Here is a 17,379-nt window from a genome sequence, read left to right on the forward strand (position 1 = left end):
TCCCCAACTTCACCCTTTTACCCATTTTTTCCATTTTTAATTTTCATTTTTGGTCATTTTTGTTTGTTGAGTCTTTATCACTTTCGTTTTCCAAGACGTTCATTTCCTCTGTAGTGTCCAATTCGCCGCTTTCGTCGTCGTGCTTCGTTTTCTTATGACGTAACATGTTCTACTGAATATTTTTGCGCAAACGTTGCATGTGATCATGTCGGCGTGTAGCTAGAAAATGAGAAATTTCTCATCGTACCTTAATGATTAGAGGAGGCCCTTCCCACTGCCTCCTACCTCCTTTCGCCTTCCTCTTGCCCGAAAGGGTCCCATGACACTATATTTTAATATTCTGGTTTCATCTTAAGTCCCTTTAAACGGTCTGTGACACGTTCCGTTCAGAAGGACTCGCAGATTTTCAAAAAACGGTGCCAAGGGAGATACCACTACCATGATTCTTTAAAAAAATATTTTTATATATACCCTTTAACTTTTACGCGAGGTATATAGTAGTATGACCTAATTACATGTATATACACGTACAATGATATACATATAGGAATCCCCCATTTAAAGCTTGTCAATATTTAAACGAGAAAATATATTACATGTATATGAAAGGAGAAAAATCCATTAGCAAAGTAAATAAAATAAACAAAATATCGTATTTTAAAAAGTTAAACGTGTTTACATTTAGCCGTTACATATACATCTTTATACTCGGTGGAGCGTTAATTGTTTAAGCGGGCTATCACATGGGCCAGTGACATTCATCTACCTAAGCCGGTGAAGGTCACGATAAATGTCACGGTCACTGACTTTGGCATATAATGAAACGGGGCGGCTACGAACTCGTATATTTAGTTTCGGAATGAGGTTTATTATTGAAATGTACGTAATTGGACATTTAGGACTAAATTGGGCTTTGAAGTTTAATATCTTTTGAAAACGAAAGTTGTTAACAAGGAAAACATGGCGGAAGGAAGGAAGTGTACTGAAAGTGTGCTCGGTGCCTCTGAGGAAATTTTTGATTACAACTGTTCACCGTGCGAAGAATCTGGAGTATATAAGGAAGCACATACATACTGTAATATGTGTAAGTTGTATTACTGTATGAAATGTACCGGAGATCACGACAAGTTTCCAGCTTTAAGGGGTCATGTGATAACAATAGTAAGTTTATCAGGCATTCGGCATTACCTACCTTTGGACACAACGACTGTGACCTCACAACCTGAACAAACTGTTCAAACTGGAACACATGGTGTATCAATACCAGCACCTCCAGTTCAGCCGTGTGAGAACCATCCTGAAGAAATGATAAAGATGTATTGTGGTGAACATGATGTTGTCTGTTGCACTGTGTGTATAGCACATGATCACAGGTACAGTTTAACTTTCTTTTACATTCTATCTATCATATAGTATCATTACATCCTTACATTTGATTTTACCTGTTAGATTAGAAAAATGGGCTGGGTATGATCAAATTTATCTGCGAAAAAGCAGACTACAAGGTTTTGAAATAGATACTGTTTCAACTGTTATTAGTACACAAAGGAATGTTCACTATAAAGGAGAAAAAATCTCAAATAAGAAAATTATTTAACAAATAATCAAGACCTTCGAGCGATTTATCGTCAAGTTTACCACGGTTAGGAACTGAATCACGAGGGCGTACGTTAGCCCGAATGGTTAAATACTGAAGCATCTGACCGATGAACCATGGTAAATTAGACGATAAACCACTAAAAGGCCTTGGTTATTTTCATTCTTACATGCTCATTGAAATACTTTAATATTATTCTGGACTTACCCGTTGAGTAATGTACTGAACGTCATGCGGTAATTTGACGTCATAATTGACGTCATAATGCTCTCTTACCAGTTTGCACAGCAACCGTTGTTTATCGCAGATTCTAATATGGCTCGAATTGGTTTCCAGTTAAACAAAGAAGAAAATCAAACGCAATATATCCTGCGATAAACAATGGTTGACGCACGGACCGGTAAGAGAGCATTATGACGTCAATTTTGACGTCATGTAGCCGCCTGACGTCCGATACATTACTCCTCGCGTAAATGAATTCCAGCATAATATTTATTGCAATATATCAACGTGCATGTCAGAATGAAAACAATCAAGGCCTTCTTGTGATTTATCGTCTAATTTACCACGGTTCATCGTTCAGATGCTTCAGTATTTAATCACTCGGGCTAACGCCCTCGTGGTTCAATTCCTACGCATCTGAACTCTGAACCGTGGTAAATTAGACGATAAACAACACGAAGGCCTTGATTATTTGTTAATTCTAATATGGCTAACACGGTTTTAATCATCACAACGATGTTATGTTGACGTCACGTTGGCGTGATATTTAGCGGCATGTACGCATCAAGAAATAGCCATTTAAAATTTTATGAAATATTTTACTTAATAACCTGTTTTCAACGAAATGTCACATTGCACAAATGTTTTGTTTTAGTTATTCGCAATGCTGAATAATTCGCAATAATTTTCGCTCGAACTGAATTCTGCCGCAAGACGTATTACTGTTTCCGGTCCTGGCGTGTTTTAACAAATACCTACTATTGGCGCCATGCTTGCGCAAAGGAACAGTTCCATCGTATTTGATATAAATTTTACAATAAAGAACATAATATTATTAGAATCGAAATACTTTATAGCAAAAAAGTGCTTTATCACTATTTATACACTCGGGCGGTTATACGTTGTCCGAAATAATTTCACTCGGGCTGCGCCTTCGTGAAATTATTACGCCCGATGTATAACCGCCCATCGTGTATAAATAGTGATAAAGCACCGCTATAAATTATTTCTTAAATATATAGAGCTTGGTCTTCTTGTTTTACTGGCAATCAAATCGAGCCATGTTAGAATGTTGAATTACATATGATTCATTGTGAACATTAGTAGTTTTGTGTGTGTATAAAGTAGCACTTTACCTTCCAAACATTTATCAGTATCCTACAAATACTTATTTAAAGGAAAAAGCGAAGTAAGTTCACTACTGTAAAATCAGAAATTTTCGCGAGGGATTATTTTTTGCTATATTCGCGAGTAGAATATTCTCGCGAAAATTTATCCTCGCTGAAACATTACCTTATATATGCATAATATGCGAACGTGCTCCCCTCGCTAAAATTTTACCTCGCGAACTAGTTTTGTAATCGCTTTTCGCGAAATATGTGCCTCGCGAAAATTTCTGATTTTACAGTATATCTTCGTTTTGCTTTTGTTTTGTGTTTAACGCCGTTTTCAACAGTATTTCAGTTATGTAACGGCGGGCAGTTAACCTAATCAGTGTTCCTGGATTCTGTACCAGTACAAACCTGTTCTCTGCAAGTAACTGCCAACTCTTCTCCACACGAAGCAGAAGTGTAGGACGTATGATTTCAGACACAATGCCCTTTATCAAATCGTCACGGAGAACATATTAAAATCAAACTCGAGTCGGGAATCGAACCCGGACCACTGTGGCAATAAATATTTTCCTGCGCAGTTGACCAATACAGCACAGAGGAACACGTAATTATCGATGATTGAATATAGATCTTTATAATTAAGACTTGAATGGAAAAAATAAGAAAGACAACTAATTCTCATGTGTTGAATAAATTTACTTATTAAATTATAAACTGTATGTGAAAGCCCAGGTTAGATATAGATTTTTTAAAACTTCTACTTTCATTTTCAAAAATTGGAAATGATTTTAACCAGATTGCATTCATAGTACCACATCCTTATCCACTGAAAATTACAGGTGTCCATGAGTATATTTGATCAATTAAGGAATAGGTTTTTTTTTATCATCCCACCATAAATTTCTTAAAATCCACCCTTCTTATATTTCTGCAAGAAGTACGCGCCCCCTTAACAGTGGTCCAAGTATAAAGCACCACACGCCTCCGCCCCTGTCAACTATTAGCAATTATTTTTAGCATTACAACACATTAATACTAGCATAGGTTACAGTTAGTTACATTTTGATCAAGTTTTGAAAATACCTTTTTTTACAATCAATACATGCAGTTGTGAAACTGGCACTTGGAACACTTGCTTGCGCTAGAGCCCCCGCCTTATATCGTGCCGGGGTACCAAAATTAATTTGTTTGTTTTGTTTTATTCATTCTTATTTGGATATTTTGCGCTTCGTAGTTATGGCCGTTTCCGGTGTAATGAAGTATTTCGACCCCCATAGAATAACGACCCCCGGTCATTATTCTATAGAAAATGTTACTCCTTTCCTGTAAAATATTGACTCCCCTTATAAAAAACTGACTCCATTTGAAAACTCAATAGTATAACGACCCCGCGGTCATTATTCTATAGAAAAACTGACCCCTCTAAGTAAAATACTGACTCCCTAAAGATGACTCCCTTCGAAGCTCATAGAATAACGACCCCGGTTATTATTCTATAGAAAAAGTGACTCCTTCCATGTAAAATACTCACTGCCGAAATTACTACATTCGAACTCTCATACAATATCGATTCCTGGACATTATTCTATTTAAAAAAGTTACTCTTTCCGTGTAAAACACCGGCTCCTAAAAAGACTTTCGACGATAATATCTATTAAAAAGTGATCCCCACCAAACCTAACGGACAATTTTACTAGATCTACAACTCTAATACCCTCCATTGCCAACAGTTAACATTTTGATTGTACTACTACTGGTGCCGCTACTTCTGTTGCTATTACTACATGTACTTCCTCTTCTTCTTCTACTACTACTACTACTTCTACTACTACTACTACTATAACTGCTACTACTGATACTACTATACCTGCTTCCACTAATACGTCTTGTACATCTACCTCTTCTTCTCCTGCTGCTGTTGTTGCTGTCACTTATTTCTCTGCTGCTACTGCTGCTGCTACTGCAACTGCCACTACCACTGCCACTACTACTACTACTACTACTTTCTATTGTTGCCGCTACCTTACTTTACTGCCACTGCTAAGTATTGCAACTTCTATTAATACTAAGTTCTATGCTAGCAGTTTCTTGTGCAGTTTTCTTCTGAAGAATTACTTCATACCGAAGTTTGCAGGGATTATTGACACTGGTGTGCTTTGTGAACGTATTGTGAATTGTTATTTTCCTGAAAAAAATGTATACACCAAGACACAGCGTCTAGAAATAGAAATGCTCTGATTTCTGTGTCAAGTGATGGTATCTGGGGCTAATGGTCAAACGGAACGACGGACAAGGGCAAATCTATATGCCCCGCTCCCCCGAGTGGGGGCATAAAATGCAGCAATTAGGCCTTAGATACATGAGTTATCACTAAATTTGACCAAATGACCGGGGGTCGTTTTTTTATGGGAGTCAATATTCTTCGTGAGGTTCAGTTTACTTCACGTGGGGGAGTCATAGTACTATGATCTGGAGGTCATAATACTATGACCGGGGGTCACTTTTTCTATAGAATAATGACCGGGGGGTCATTATTCTATGGGGGTCGAAATACTTCATTACACCGGCCAAACTAATCAAATTATATACCAGTAAAATTTGAATTTTGAGGGGTCGATGCCTGGATATATTCCAAATCTTAATTAGTTTATTATATATAAAACGGGACCTTAATTCAAAGCCCGGATGTTATTTTGGAACATGTCAACGTATTGGTGGAGGAACATTTGGTTTGCTTTTTAGCTCACTTTTTACTTAGTAATAGGGTGAGCTTTTGCGATCACATTTTGTCCGTCGTTCGTTCACAATTTCTTGTGAACACGATAAAGACCACATTTTGCAATCAATTTTAATCAAACTTGCCCACAACTTGTGCTGGCATAATATCTCGGTTCAGAAATTGATCAGACCCCATCATGGGTTCTAGAGTTATGGCCCATTCATAGGCCAAACTCTGCTATTTCGGCCTTTGCGGCAAAATAGAGACCACATTTTCCAATGGATTTTAATCAAACGTAGACACAACCTGTATTGGTATAATATCTTGGTTTCTTTCGAAAATTGGCCAAATCCCATCATGGGTTCCAGAGTTATGGCCCCTTAAAGGGCCAAAGTTTGCTATTTTTGGCTTTAGCAGCAATATAAAGACTTCATTTATGGTTTGATTTTGATACAAACTTGCAAAATATCTTTAGAAACAATATGTCTTGGATTTAATGATGAATCCGTCAGATCCAATAATAGGTTCCGGAGTTACGGCCCCTGCTTGACTCATGAAAGAGCAAACATTTGTCTATTTTTATCTTGTGAACACGATATGTGACATTTTGCCTTCGATTTTAACCACACTTACACGCAACTTAAGTCACAATAAGATCTTGGTTCCTTTCGAAAACCGGCTAGATTCCATCATGAGTTCTAGAGTTACTGACCCTGAAAGGGCCAAATTTTCTATTTTGGCTCTTTCAGTGAATCACATATAGATGTTTCATGCTTTAATTTGATACAAACTTGCGTCTTGGGTCATGCGGGGTCAAAAATTACGTCACCAGGTCGAATCAAAGGAAAAGCTTGTTAAAACCCTAGTGGCCACAGTTATGATCCAGTTTATAAAATTTGGTCAGAATGTTTATCTTGATGATTCTTAGGCCAAGATTGAAACTGGGTCATTTGGTGTCAAAACCTAGGCCACCCTGTCAAATCAAAGGAAAAGCATATTAACACTCTTGAGGCCACATTTATGACTATATCTTTATGAACTTCGTCAGAATGTTTATCTTGATGATTCCTATGCCGTGTTCGAAACCCGATCATGTAGGGTCAAACAACTCGGTCATTCGCTGAAATCAAAGATAAAAATTGTTAACCCTCTAGAGGCCATATTTATGACTGTATTTTCATGAAACTTTGTCAGAATTTTTATCTTGATAATTCCTATGCCAATTTTGAAACTGGGTCATGTATGTGTCAAAAACTAGGCCACCACTCAAATCAAAGGAAAAGCTTGTTAACACTGTAGAAGTCACACTTATGACCCTGTCTTCATGAAACTTGGTTAGAATTTTATCTTGATTATTCTAAGGCCAAGTTTAACAGCAGAGCGATATGGGATCATCATACCCCTCTTGTTCGATGTTTAAGATACTACTTTTCGGTCAAATATGTCAGAAGTTAAAAAGTTTGAATAAAAATTCTAAAATGTTTTGATATTGTTTACTGAATGTTATTTGCTACAAAAATCATCCGTAAAGAGACCCGCGGTTCCTCTTCTGACTAACACACAAAACATCCAAGGTACAACTGTCACGGCCACGGACTGCCTATACCCTACTTTTTATTAAGAACTATATTAACATAATAAAGTTAAGAACAAAATTTCATGTAAAACAACGACATATACTGTTTATTTAAAACCACTGGCACCAGAACAGAAAGAAAATGCCTCTGTACATGTTATACCTTACCCCTAGGTATTCTATAAGAACCATGGTCATGAACGGGAAAATATACTAACCCGTTTCAATCGCGCATTTCATACCTAAAATACGCAGTTCGGTAAATGTGTACTATGGATATCAAACAAGTGGTAATTTATCTTCCATTATGTACCGGCCAAATTTCTTCATTGCATCTTATCTTAGAAAAACAACGCGTAGTTTATAGCCATTTCAACGTTAGACAAAAAACTTGCTTGAACTTCCCTGGTGAAGTTCCGTTCTAGATTACAAAATCATTCTGATTGGCTGCTGTGAAAATGTATGTCACTCGTCATTTTACTACACGTGTTTGCTAAAATGTGAAGATGCAGCATAAATATGTAAAATGAATAAAATAAACAGAACAGATTCGAAGCAATGTACGTTTTCAAATTAAAGATCATATACAAGATGAATTTCATTCATCATTTCGAGTTTAAGTGTAAAATTTTGATTTTTTTAAATTCTGGTTTTGTTTGTTTACATATCGCCAAACATGTGCACACTATGTCGTGACCTCTAGACCGGATGTTCATTAGGGAAGGTCAAGCAAGTTTGTTTTCTCTAATGTTGACGAATGCATAAAATATGTTGACAATCTCAGCAATATGGAATATTGAGACAATGTAACTGATGCACGATGGGAGATAAAACATCGCTTGTTAATTATACTAGGTACCCATTCACCGAACTGCGCGCTTAAGTTGAGAAATGTACGATTGAAACGGGTTAGTATATTTTCCCGTTCATGACCATGGTTCTTATAGTGTACCTAGGGGTAAGGTATAACATGTACAGAGGCATTTTCTTTCTGTTCTGGTGCCAGTGTTTAAAACCCGCTTGTCATAAATTTACATCTGACCGAACACGTTCACCCATTCTATTTATAGATTACTCGATGCGCTAATACGTACCAAAGCTTAATATGCTAACGACTATATTTTTACTGGATCGTCACTTTATGATAATTTTAAGTCTACGTTTGGTACCCGATTTTGATATGCGCAGTACAAACCAGGGATCAATTCGCATGGAAGTGTTCCATAAAATTGAAATTGATCGATTTATAATTGTTATTGATTTTTATAGCGGGCGCAGTGGTCCAGTGGTATAACTGTCTGACTACGAAACCAGGGGTCGTGAGTTCGAACCCCGATAAGAGTCCCGTGTATGGGTGCTTTACGCCTGACACGTTAAAGGGAATTCCTATAGTTTCTTATGCGCATCTTTCTGCGCAGTCGACACTTTCTATGGAAAACTGAAGTGAAGTCAACGTTTGTTGAAATATGTGACAGACAATCTTAAATATGAGGAATCTTGAATGAAATAACATTTTTGATAAGTTTTATCAGTAATAAAATGTTGATACTGGTTTATGTTGTATTGACAAGTATCATGCCTGACAGGTATCTTGCCATTTTTTTGGTTGTGTTGTCACATCGCATTTTAGTACAAAGACGGTGTTGTTCATATAATGTTAGACAATTGACTTAGTACTGATAAGGCAATATCACCTTTCAGATTATTTAGTATTCAATTATAGAAAGAATTAGAAATTTTTAAACCTTTTTTTTTTTAACTTCTAGCAGATATACATGTAATCAGTTTGGTCAGGTTCGCGCCATTTTCGTCCGAACGGGTGTTGTATTCAAGCAGTCTTAACATAAAAATTAGCCTGGTGACCCATATATTTTTAGCCATTTTTATGCTCACAATACAATTATTTATACACAAGAAAAGCAGGAAAAAATTCTATGAAACAGTTTTTTTCAAAATTTAAAAAAATATTCTTCACTATGGGTATTTTTCATTGAAAAAAGCTCACAAAAGTGAATATGAAACAAGACTTTTTTTCCATTTATACCCATTATTGTAAGGATCTAGTTTTACAAATATGACTATGATATCAAATAAGCATATGATAAAATCTGTAAAAAGAATAAACCTTATTGTGATGTCTTGGTGTATATTTTGGTCGGTATTTATAAAAAAAGCAGGAAATTATGAAAGTGTTAAAAAATCGCTGACAGTTTCAGCAACAGTGGGTGTGTTCAAAGCAATTTTTCACAAAAACAAGCCTGGTGACCTATTTTTTTTATTTGTTCATTCTTTTCAGCACAAATTTTCCTGTCATATATGTGAATTTGAAAAAATTCTATGAAAGGAAAAAAACTATAGGAATTCTCTTTAAAGAACCAGGGAAGCTAGCTTCTGGATCTGGAGCGTCTTTTGTATCTTGCACTTTCACTAATAGTCTTCTGGGTGAGTCGCCCATATGGGTTACTTGTGGCGACTGTAACTAATTAAGCTTACATACAAAAAATAGTTATTGAGTTATTGATTTCTTTTCGGAATCCGAATGCCATTTGTCAGGACTGATGTCATTTGACAGAATTGTAACAGACCCGTCTATTGATACCAGGGATTCATATGTAGGTATTAATTTAGAAGTTTAAGGGGCCTCCGTGGCCGAGTGGTTAAGGTCGCTGAGTTCAAATCACTTGCCCCTCATCGATGTGGGTTCGAGCCTCACTCGGGGCGTTGAATTCTTCATGTGAGGAAGCCATCCAGCTGGCTTACGGAAGGTCGGTGGTTCTACCCAGGTGCCCGCTCGTGATGAAATAATGCACGGAGGGCACCTGGGGTCTTCCTCCACCATTAAAAGCTGGTAAGTCGCCATATGACCTATCATGTGTAGGTGCAACGTTAAATCCAACAAAAAAAAAAGATTCAGAAGTTTAATCTGCTATTGTTTCAAAGAGACCATTAAACAGCTGCAAGTCTTATTGGTGAAGAAAATTGCGTTTTTAAAACATACTGAAATTGTAAAAAATGCATTTTATGGTTGTCACCTATGTGAAATACGTCAGGTTAAAATGCTACAAAATATGCTCTAACCTTTGGCAGGGACGGAGCAGAATGGGATGGGTGGGTTGGTGGGGGTGGGGGTCTTGACCCCAAGTGACTGTGACGGCCGCATTCTTTTACATATTAATAATGATATATTGCTAAATTTCTTCCCATTTATACTGGAATTTTAAGCAGGTATTTCCTATTACTAGTATATGTTGACGGATATACTAATCATATAGTTTGTTGTACCTTTTTGATAGAAAAGGCGATAAAAATTAAATCAGTTTGAAACTGTCTCTATTTGCAATGTGTAAGCTGTAAGCATTGGTTTTTACTTTTACGTTTTTACTTTTTAAACATATCTTTTATAGGTTTGTTGTGGGATCATGGTAATACTTTTCAAACGATGGTTTGTCATCTTTGTCTGTAAACTGTAACATCCACATTTTTGTATATTTAATATGAACTTTTACCGCGTCTTTGGACTATCATGATACTTTCTCTGATTTTTCTAGTCCAAATTTCGGAGATTGGCCTAGACAAGACTTTTCATTTGACAAACAGATATCTTTTATACTACATACCATGACAGTTTCTAATGTATTATTTTTAGAGAGTGCAAAGACGTTCACTACATTCTAAAGCTGGCTGAAGATATCAGAACAAGTCAAGAGTACAACGACTACGTGGAGAATATGACAATGATAAAAACCTTGTGCAAGGACACTAAACAGTCCATTAAAGATAAAACAAATACGATAAGTAATGCTAAAATTGAAATTATTAATGAAATAAAAGAGTACAAAAGAGAATTAGTTTCAAGAATAGAAGAGCTTGAGAGTAAGTCGCTAGAGAAAGTGAATGAAAGGTATAAACAAATAATAGAAAGATTGAATGCAACTGCAGGTCATGTTAATAAAGTATTACAAAAGGTAACAAATCTTGTTCAAGAGATAGACAATGTCGATGAGGCACAACTTTTTGTTCAAATGAAAAGAATGAGATCAATGAAAGACGAAAAAGGTCAGATTGCCAAAAATCTTAAAACGTTTGAAGGACTGAGTTTTTCATTAGACGAGAGTATTAGAAATGCTCTCGATAATGCCGACGGACTTGCTGTTGCAAACGTACCTCACAAAATTCTTTCGAAGAAAGAGTTTGATATTAGTTTTGATAATGACGAATACGACACGTACGGTGTGCGTGATATGTGTATCTTGGATGACGACACCTTGGTTATTACATGTAAAGACAGATTGAAACGCTTTAGTAGGTCATTTGATAAAGTGGCTAACATATCGGTCACAGGGACACTGGTTGGTATATGCAAAACTTCAAGGTCAAAAGAATTAGCTGTTACAATAATAGACAGGCAAACAATACAATTTGTTCAGTACACTGCAAGAACAATGTCCCTGACAAAATCGTTTAAAGTAGGTGTTTCATGCAAAGGTGTTTGCTGTAGAGGTGACTATCTGTTCGTCACTTGTGGCGGGGGCGACGGTTTCCCCGGTTATCTAAGACAGTATGATATGAAAGGTAACCTTATCTGCGCAATTGACACTGACAATGCCGATGTCCCAGGTAACCTTATCTACCCAATTGACACTGACCGACCAATCTTCACATCTCCCCGTCTAATGACTCTTGATTCTATCACAAAGAACATATATATAGCAGACAGAGACAACGGAATAATTGTTCTTGACAGGAATAGAAAGATAGAGAGCCATTTGTATGGTTCATTTTTGAAATATGGATTCGGTATTTGTCTTACAACTAGGAATAATATTCTTGTGTCCGGCGTTGTTTCCCATGCTATACATCAATATGATGAGAATTTCAGATATGTAACAACCATCTTGAACCTTACGGATATAATTGATGAAATGGATTATCCTACAGCCATGCTATTTGATGAATCAAAGAAACTGTTAATTGTTGGCACGCATAAACACAATAAAATATATGTTTATGAAGTTGAATGTTAAAAGAGACTGTATATAGTTAAAAATAGGCGATATGCCGATACTTTGGTCAGATATTTGTTTCTTTGTGTATGTTTTCGATAGGAACGTGTCAGAAAAAAACATGTAGATTCAAATTTCATGTATAAAATTGGTTTGTTTTATTATTATTTTGTGCGGTTAGACATATTTTCAAATGTCTGATACAGATAAATCATCCTGTTTTGACAAATTTGGACGAGTCATGTTTTAAAATATAATAAGTGCAATGGCCTATTGGATAATGCACCTGTCCCGCAATCGGAAGGTCGAAGGATCGAGCCCTGTCAGAGGCGTGTCTTGTTTTTGAAGAGACACTGGTTGGTGAGCCGCCAGCTAGTTAAATAATGGTTACCGATTGCCTACCTGCCTGGTGCCTGGCATTTAAAAATAGGAATCGGGAAGTAATGCTGTTCAATGTATGTAGGTGTCTCATAAGCCAAACTGGCTGGCCCTTTTAGTAGGGGCGACAGTATAATAAACAAACACTTTACTTTACTTTTACTTTATAATATACAAAGTCGCAAATTTGTAATTAGACTTTTATATTCGACAATCTTACATTGAATTGTTTTAGCTTGTTCTGTTGGTAGGTTAACCTCACCGATGATCACATTTTTATTTTCACGGACTTGTTCAAATGTGAAATGTGAAATCACTTTTCTGGTGTTCTTGTTGTTAAAATGACATCAAATCATTATATATATATATATATGTCAAGCTTATATGATATTTATAAGAAGAGCAAAGACTTATTTGCTAAATGATTTATATATTATGATAGCTGATAATATTTTTTTTATTAGTTATGTATATTACGGAAATATACCGTGTTACGATAAATAGTCGAAGCAAATTGAATACATCAGTTGTACAGTTGACAATTTTGATTTTCTTACTGAGTGTAAATTGATTAAATTAGTTGTATGACATTTTTACTGAGAGTAAATTGATTCAATCAGCTGTATGGCTTTCCTATTGAGTGTAAATTGATTCTAATTGATTCTATCAGTTGGTACTCTCAGTAGTACTAGTAAGAAAGTTGCGTGACTTTCGTACTCATTTGTATGACTTTCGTACTGAGAGTAAAACAATTCAGTAAGTTGTATGACTTTCTTACTGAGTGTAAATTGATGGAATCAGTGGTTTGACTTTCTGACTGAGTGTTAATTGTTTCAAGCAGTTGTATGATTTTTCTTAATGGAGTCAAAATGATAAAATCAGTCGTATTACTTTCTAACCAAGAGCATATTTATCCAGTAAGTAGTATGGCGTTATTACTGAGAGTACTGCTGAGAGTTAATGGATTAAATAATTTTATGACGCTCTTAGCACTGCGAGTAAATTGATTCAATCAGTTGATACTCTCAGCAGTATTACTAAGAAAGTTGTTTGACTTTCGTACTGTGGGTAAATTGATTCAATTAGTTGTGCGACTGATTAATTCAGTAAACTGATTAAATAATTTATATGACTTTCTAACTGTGAGTAAAGTTATTCGAGTAGTTGTATGACGTTCTTACTGAGAGAAATTTGATTAAATCATTTGTATGACTTTGGTAATACTGATGTATATATATTAAATCATTTTATGACGTTCTTAGTACTGCGAGTAAATTTTTTCAATCAGTTGTATGACATTCTTACTGAGAGAAAAGTGATTCGATCAAATATATGACTTTCCTACTGATAATTTGAGACAAAAAAATATTGTACATAAATTCACATTATTGTTTATTTTGATGTGTAACCCATTGCCCAATTATTATTTTGTTATTGATGCAAAACGTAGAGAACTTTGAGAATAAAGGCTTATACAGTTTGGGCACAGCTATGTCGTTTTGAAATACATGTAACGTAATGTTGACTAGTTTACCGTTTTTACAAAATTGTTTTAGGGCTTATACAAAGGAAAATATCTTCTGATCACTTTAGATTCAGGATTTATTTATGCTGTTAATGGTCAAAATTAGCCATAATCATAACTATCAAAGTGGTATGTCCAAAGTGTCCCCAACACGACTTCAGTTTTATTCTAAGACCCAATTCTTCGTAGACTGTTCAACATGCAGCTCAGTATCAGAAGAGTATGTGTCGAGGCTGAATATTACATGTTTAGCTTGTATGATATTATGTTAGAGCATGTAAGAATGTATACTGTCATATGTTATTGCTCTTTGTATTGTAAAAATGTTCTGTTGAATATGCAATAAAATAATATCCATCCACTACATTGTTTTCTGCTATTGACATTTCAAGGTCGCATGAGATTGGAAGGACAAACATTTGTTCTACTAAAATAGCATGCGCTCGACTTTGACTACCGGGAACAGTTACCTCTTTAGAAACATAAATAAAATCTGGAAAATAGATCCCTCGGAAGCACCGAGAACAAGGCAAACAGTGAAAATTGCAGACTCGGTTTGATTGAGTCTGTTCATGTGCAGTAATGGAACATGCAACACTGCCCACGCCCACTAGCACCGGCTTAAGCAGTATTCAATCTTTAAATCTAAATGAATTGAAATCAATGATCCCGAAGGACCAGAAAATTTAACAACACTAAGATGAAGTCGAGCAACTTTTTATGGCCGCCACACAACACTTAACACCCGCTGTTGTGAAGTAAATAAAATCTGGAAAGTAGATCCCTCGGAAGCACCGAGAACAAAGCAAACAGTGAAATTGCAGACTCGGTTTGATTGAGTCTGTTCATGAGCAGTAATGGAACTTGCAATACTGCCCACGCCCCCTAACATCGGCTTATGCAGTATTCAATCTTCAAATCTAAATGAATTGAAATCAATGATCCCGAAGGACCAGAAAATATAACAACACTGAAATGAAGTCGGGTCGACTTTTTATGGCCGCCACACAACACTTAACACCCGCTGTTGTGAAGTAAATAAAATCTGGAAAGTAGATCCCTCGGAAGCACCGAGAACAAAGCAAACGGTGAAATTGCAGACTCGGTTTGATTGAGTCTGTTCATGAGCAGTAATGGAACTTGCAATACTGCCCACGCCCCCTAACATCGGCTTATGCAGTATTCAATCTTCAAATCTAAATGAATTGAAATCAATGATCCCGAAGGACCAGAAAATATAACAACACTGAAATGAAGTCGGGTCGACTTTTTACGGCCGCCACACAGCACTTAACACCCGCTGTTGTAAAGTAAATAAAATTTGGAAAGCATACCCACTATAAAATACCCTTTTACGCGATATCATATGTTCAACGCTTTATACACTATTGTGGCATATTTCTGCCAACCACATATCCACTTATTTATCTCGAAATATTTCGTAAAAAATGTCACTTATTCAGTTATTATCTGGCAAGTGACAAAACTGATTGTAATCCACTTAAGTATCTCAACAGTACAAAACTGCTTGTTAGTGCCCACTACTGCCATCCACATATTCACTTACGTTAACTAGCTAGGTATCTTGATTTTTGTCAGTTAGTCAGTTATGATTGGCAATATCCCGTAATCGTCACCCATCATTACGGAATAAATGAAAATACATAAAGGAGCAATTTATTTTTCAAAATCCTATCTATAGGCACAAACCATTAGGGGTGATGGTAGAGGATGAGGTGGATATACATAAATTAATTCTTTTACAGGGTGAGAAAAATGTGAAGCCAGTCCGAGACTCGAACCCGGGGCCTCGGAATACCATACCGATAATCTACGGACTGAGCTACCCGACCGTCTATACATTTTCTCCCCGTTTCAATATTCAAGTTCTATACCGTGACATATTTCCCCTACATTTTGAAATTCGTCCTCGAATTTCAACTGGTACTTTATAAATCATGCAAATACAGGCGTCGGAGACAAACCAGTGTAATGCCGTCAAGGCCCCACGTTGGGCGTCAAATGTCACAGGATCAGAAAAAATGTGCAGCCAGACCGGGACTCGAACCCGGGGCTTTGGAATACCGTTCCAATGCTGTACCAACTGAGCTACGCGGCCGCCTATACATTTTCTACCCGTTTCAGCATTCATGTTCTATACCGTGACAATTCCGTATAGGGGACGAAAAGTCTCAACGTTAATCGCCAATCTGGGTACGAATATTAACTGGATATCAAGAAAACTTTCACAAGGTCACAAACAGGTAAATAGTTTCCCCTATATATTCTATATAAAACTGACATTTCTTTAAAGAGCTACCAAACATAGCTAGACCCATTTCAGAGAACAAATCCTTATCTCATTTAAAAGAGCTATGATAAAACTGATATAAAATGAAGGGAAAAGTAGGGGTCATGTATCTTCTAAGAGAGATTTCTCTGGTCACATTTGCTTACTGTAAAAGCACATCAAAATCACACTGCTGTGACCTGGAAGTACTACTCACACTTAAATTGAGCTTCACTTCACCAAATACAACCTGCTCTCCCATTTTCCTACCAGAATGTCAAAAATACATCCACAATGAAATTTAAACAGAAACTAGCTTTAATTTAGACCTCTGTTGCCATGCCAATTGAAAAAATAGTGTTGAAATACCTGGCAGCCATCACGCGACTAGACCAGATGGCTCCCACGCTGGTTCCTTTACTTTAGTCAGGCCAAAATAACCACTTATTTATGTGAATATGTGGATGGCAGAAGTGGGCACTAACAGGCAGTTTTATCCTGTTAACATAATTATCCGGATAACACGCAGTTTTGCCACTTGCCAGATTATAACTGGATATGTGACATTTTCAGAGAAAACTGTCTACATAAATAAGTGGTTGGCAGAAATATGCCACCATAATAGACAGAACAATTTACTTTAAAGCTCTTTTTGCTGGAATGAATGAACAATAAACGCATGGGATAAAATTGTGTTGATTGAAATGACCATTCTTCATTACACAGATGGTCGCTTTCGTTCACATTTTAATTTTTCAATTTCTTTTGAAATTGTTTGAAATGTGTTTAAAACGTACCAAATAGGCATGATCTCCATTAAGAATGTTTTTTAAAAAGTCCATTGAGATTTCCATCACCTTTATCCCAAGAGAATATTAATGTTGTATGGAGTATGAATATGCAATGCTTCACTTTCTACCAAGATCACACTGGCTTTGTAAAAGAAATTGCCAT

At 36.3% G+C, this 17,379-nt stretch overlaps 1 protein-coding gene across 1 annotated transcript; it reads left to right on the forward strand.

Annotated features, from left to right (window-relative positions):
* The first annotated feature begins 791 nt into the window (after nt 1-791).
* On the forward strand, nt 792-14,478 carry LOC128555094 (uncharacterized). Its single transcript, XM_053536503.1, has 2 exons — nt 792-1,373; nt 10,876-14,478. The coding sequence occupies exons 1-2, from the start codon at nt 961-963 to the stop codon at nt 12,251-12,253; spliced, it is 1,791 nt and encodes a 596-aa protein (XP_053392478.1). The 5' UTR covers nt 792-960; the 3' UTR covers nt 12,254-14,478.
* The last annotated feature ends 2,901 nt before the right edge of the window (nt 14,479-17,379 follow it).

Source organism: Mercenaria mercenaria, chromosome 2 (assembly GCF_021730395.1).
Source record: "Mercenaria mercenaria strain notata chromosome 2, MADL_Memer_1, whole genome shotgun sequence".
Classification (NCBI taxonomy): domain Eukaryota; kingdom Metazoa; phylum Mollusca; class Bivalvia; order Venerida; family Veneridae; genus Mercenaria; species Mercenaria mercenaria.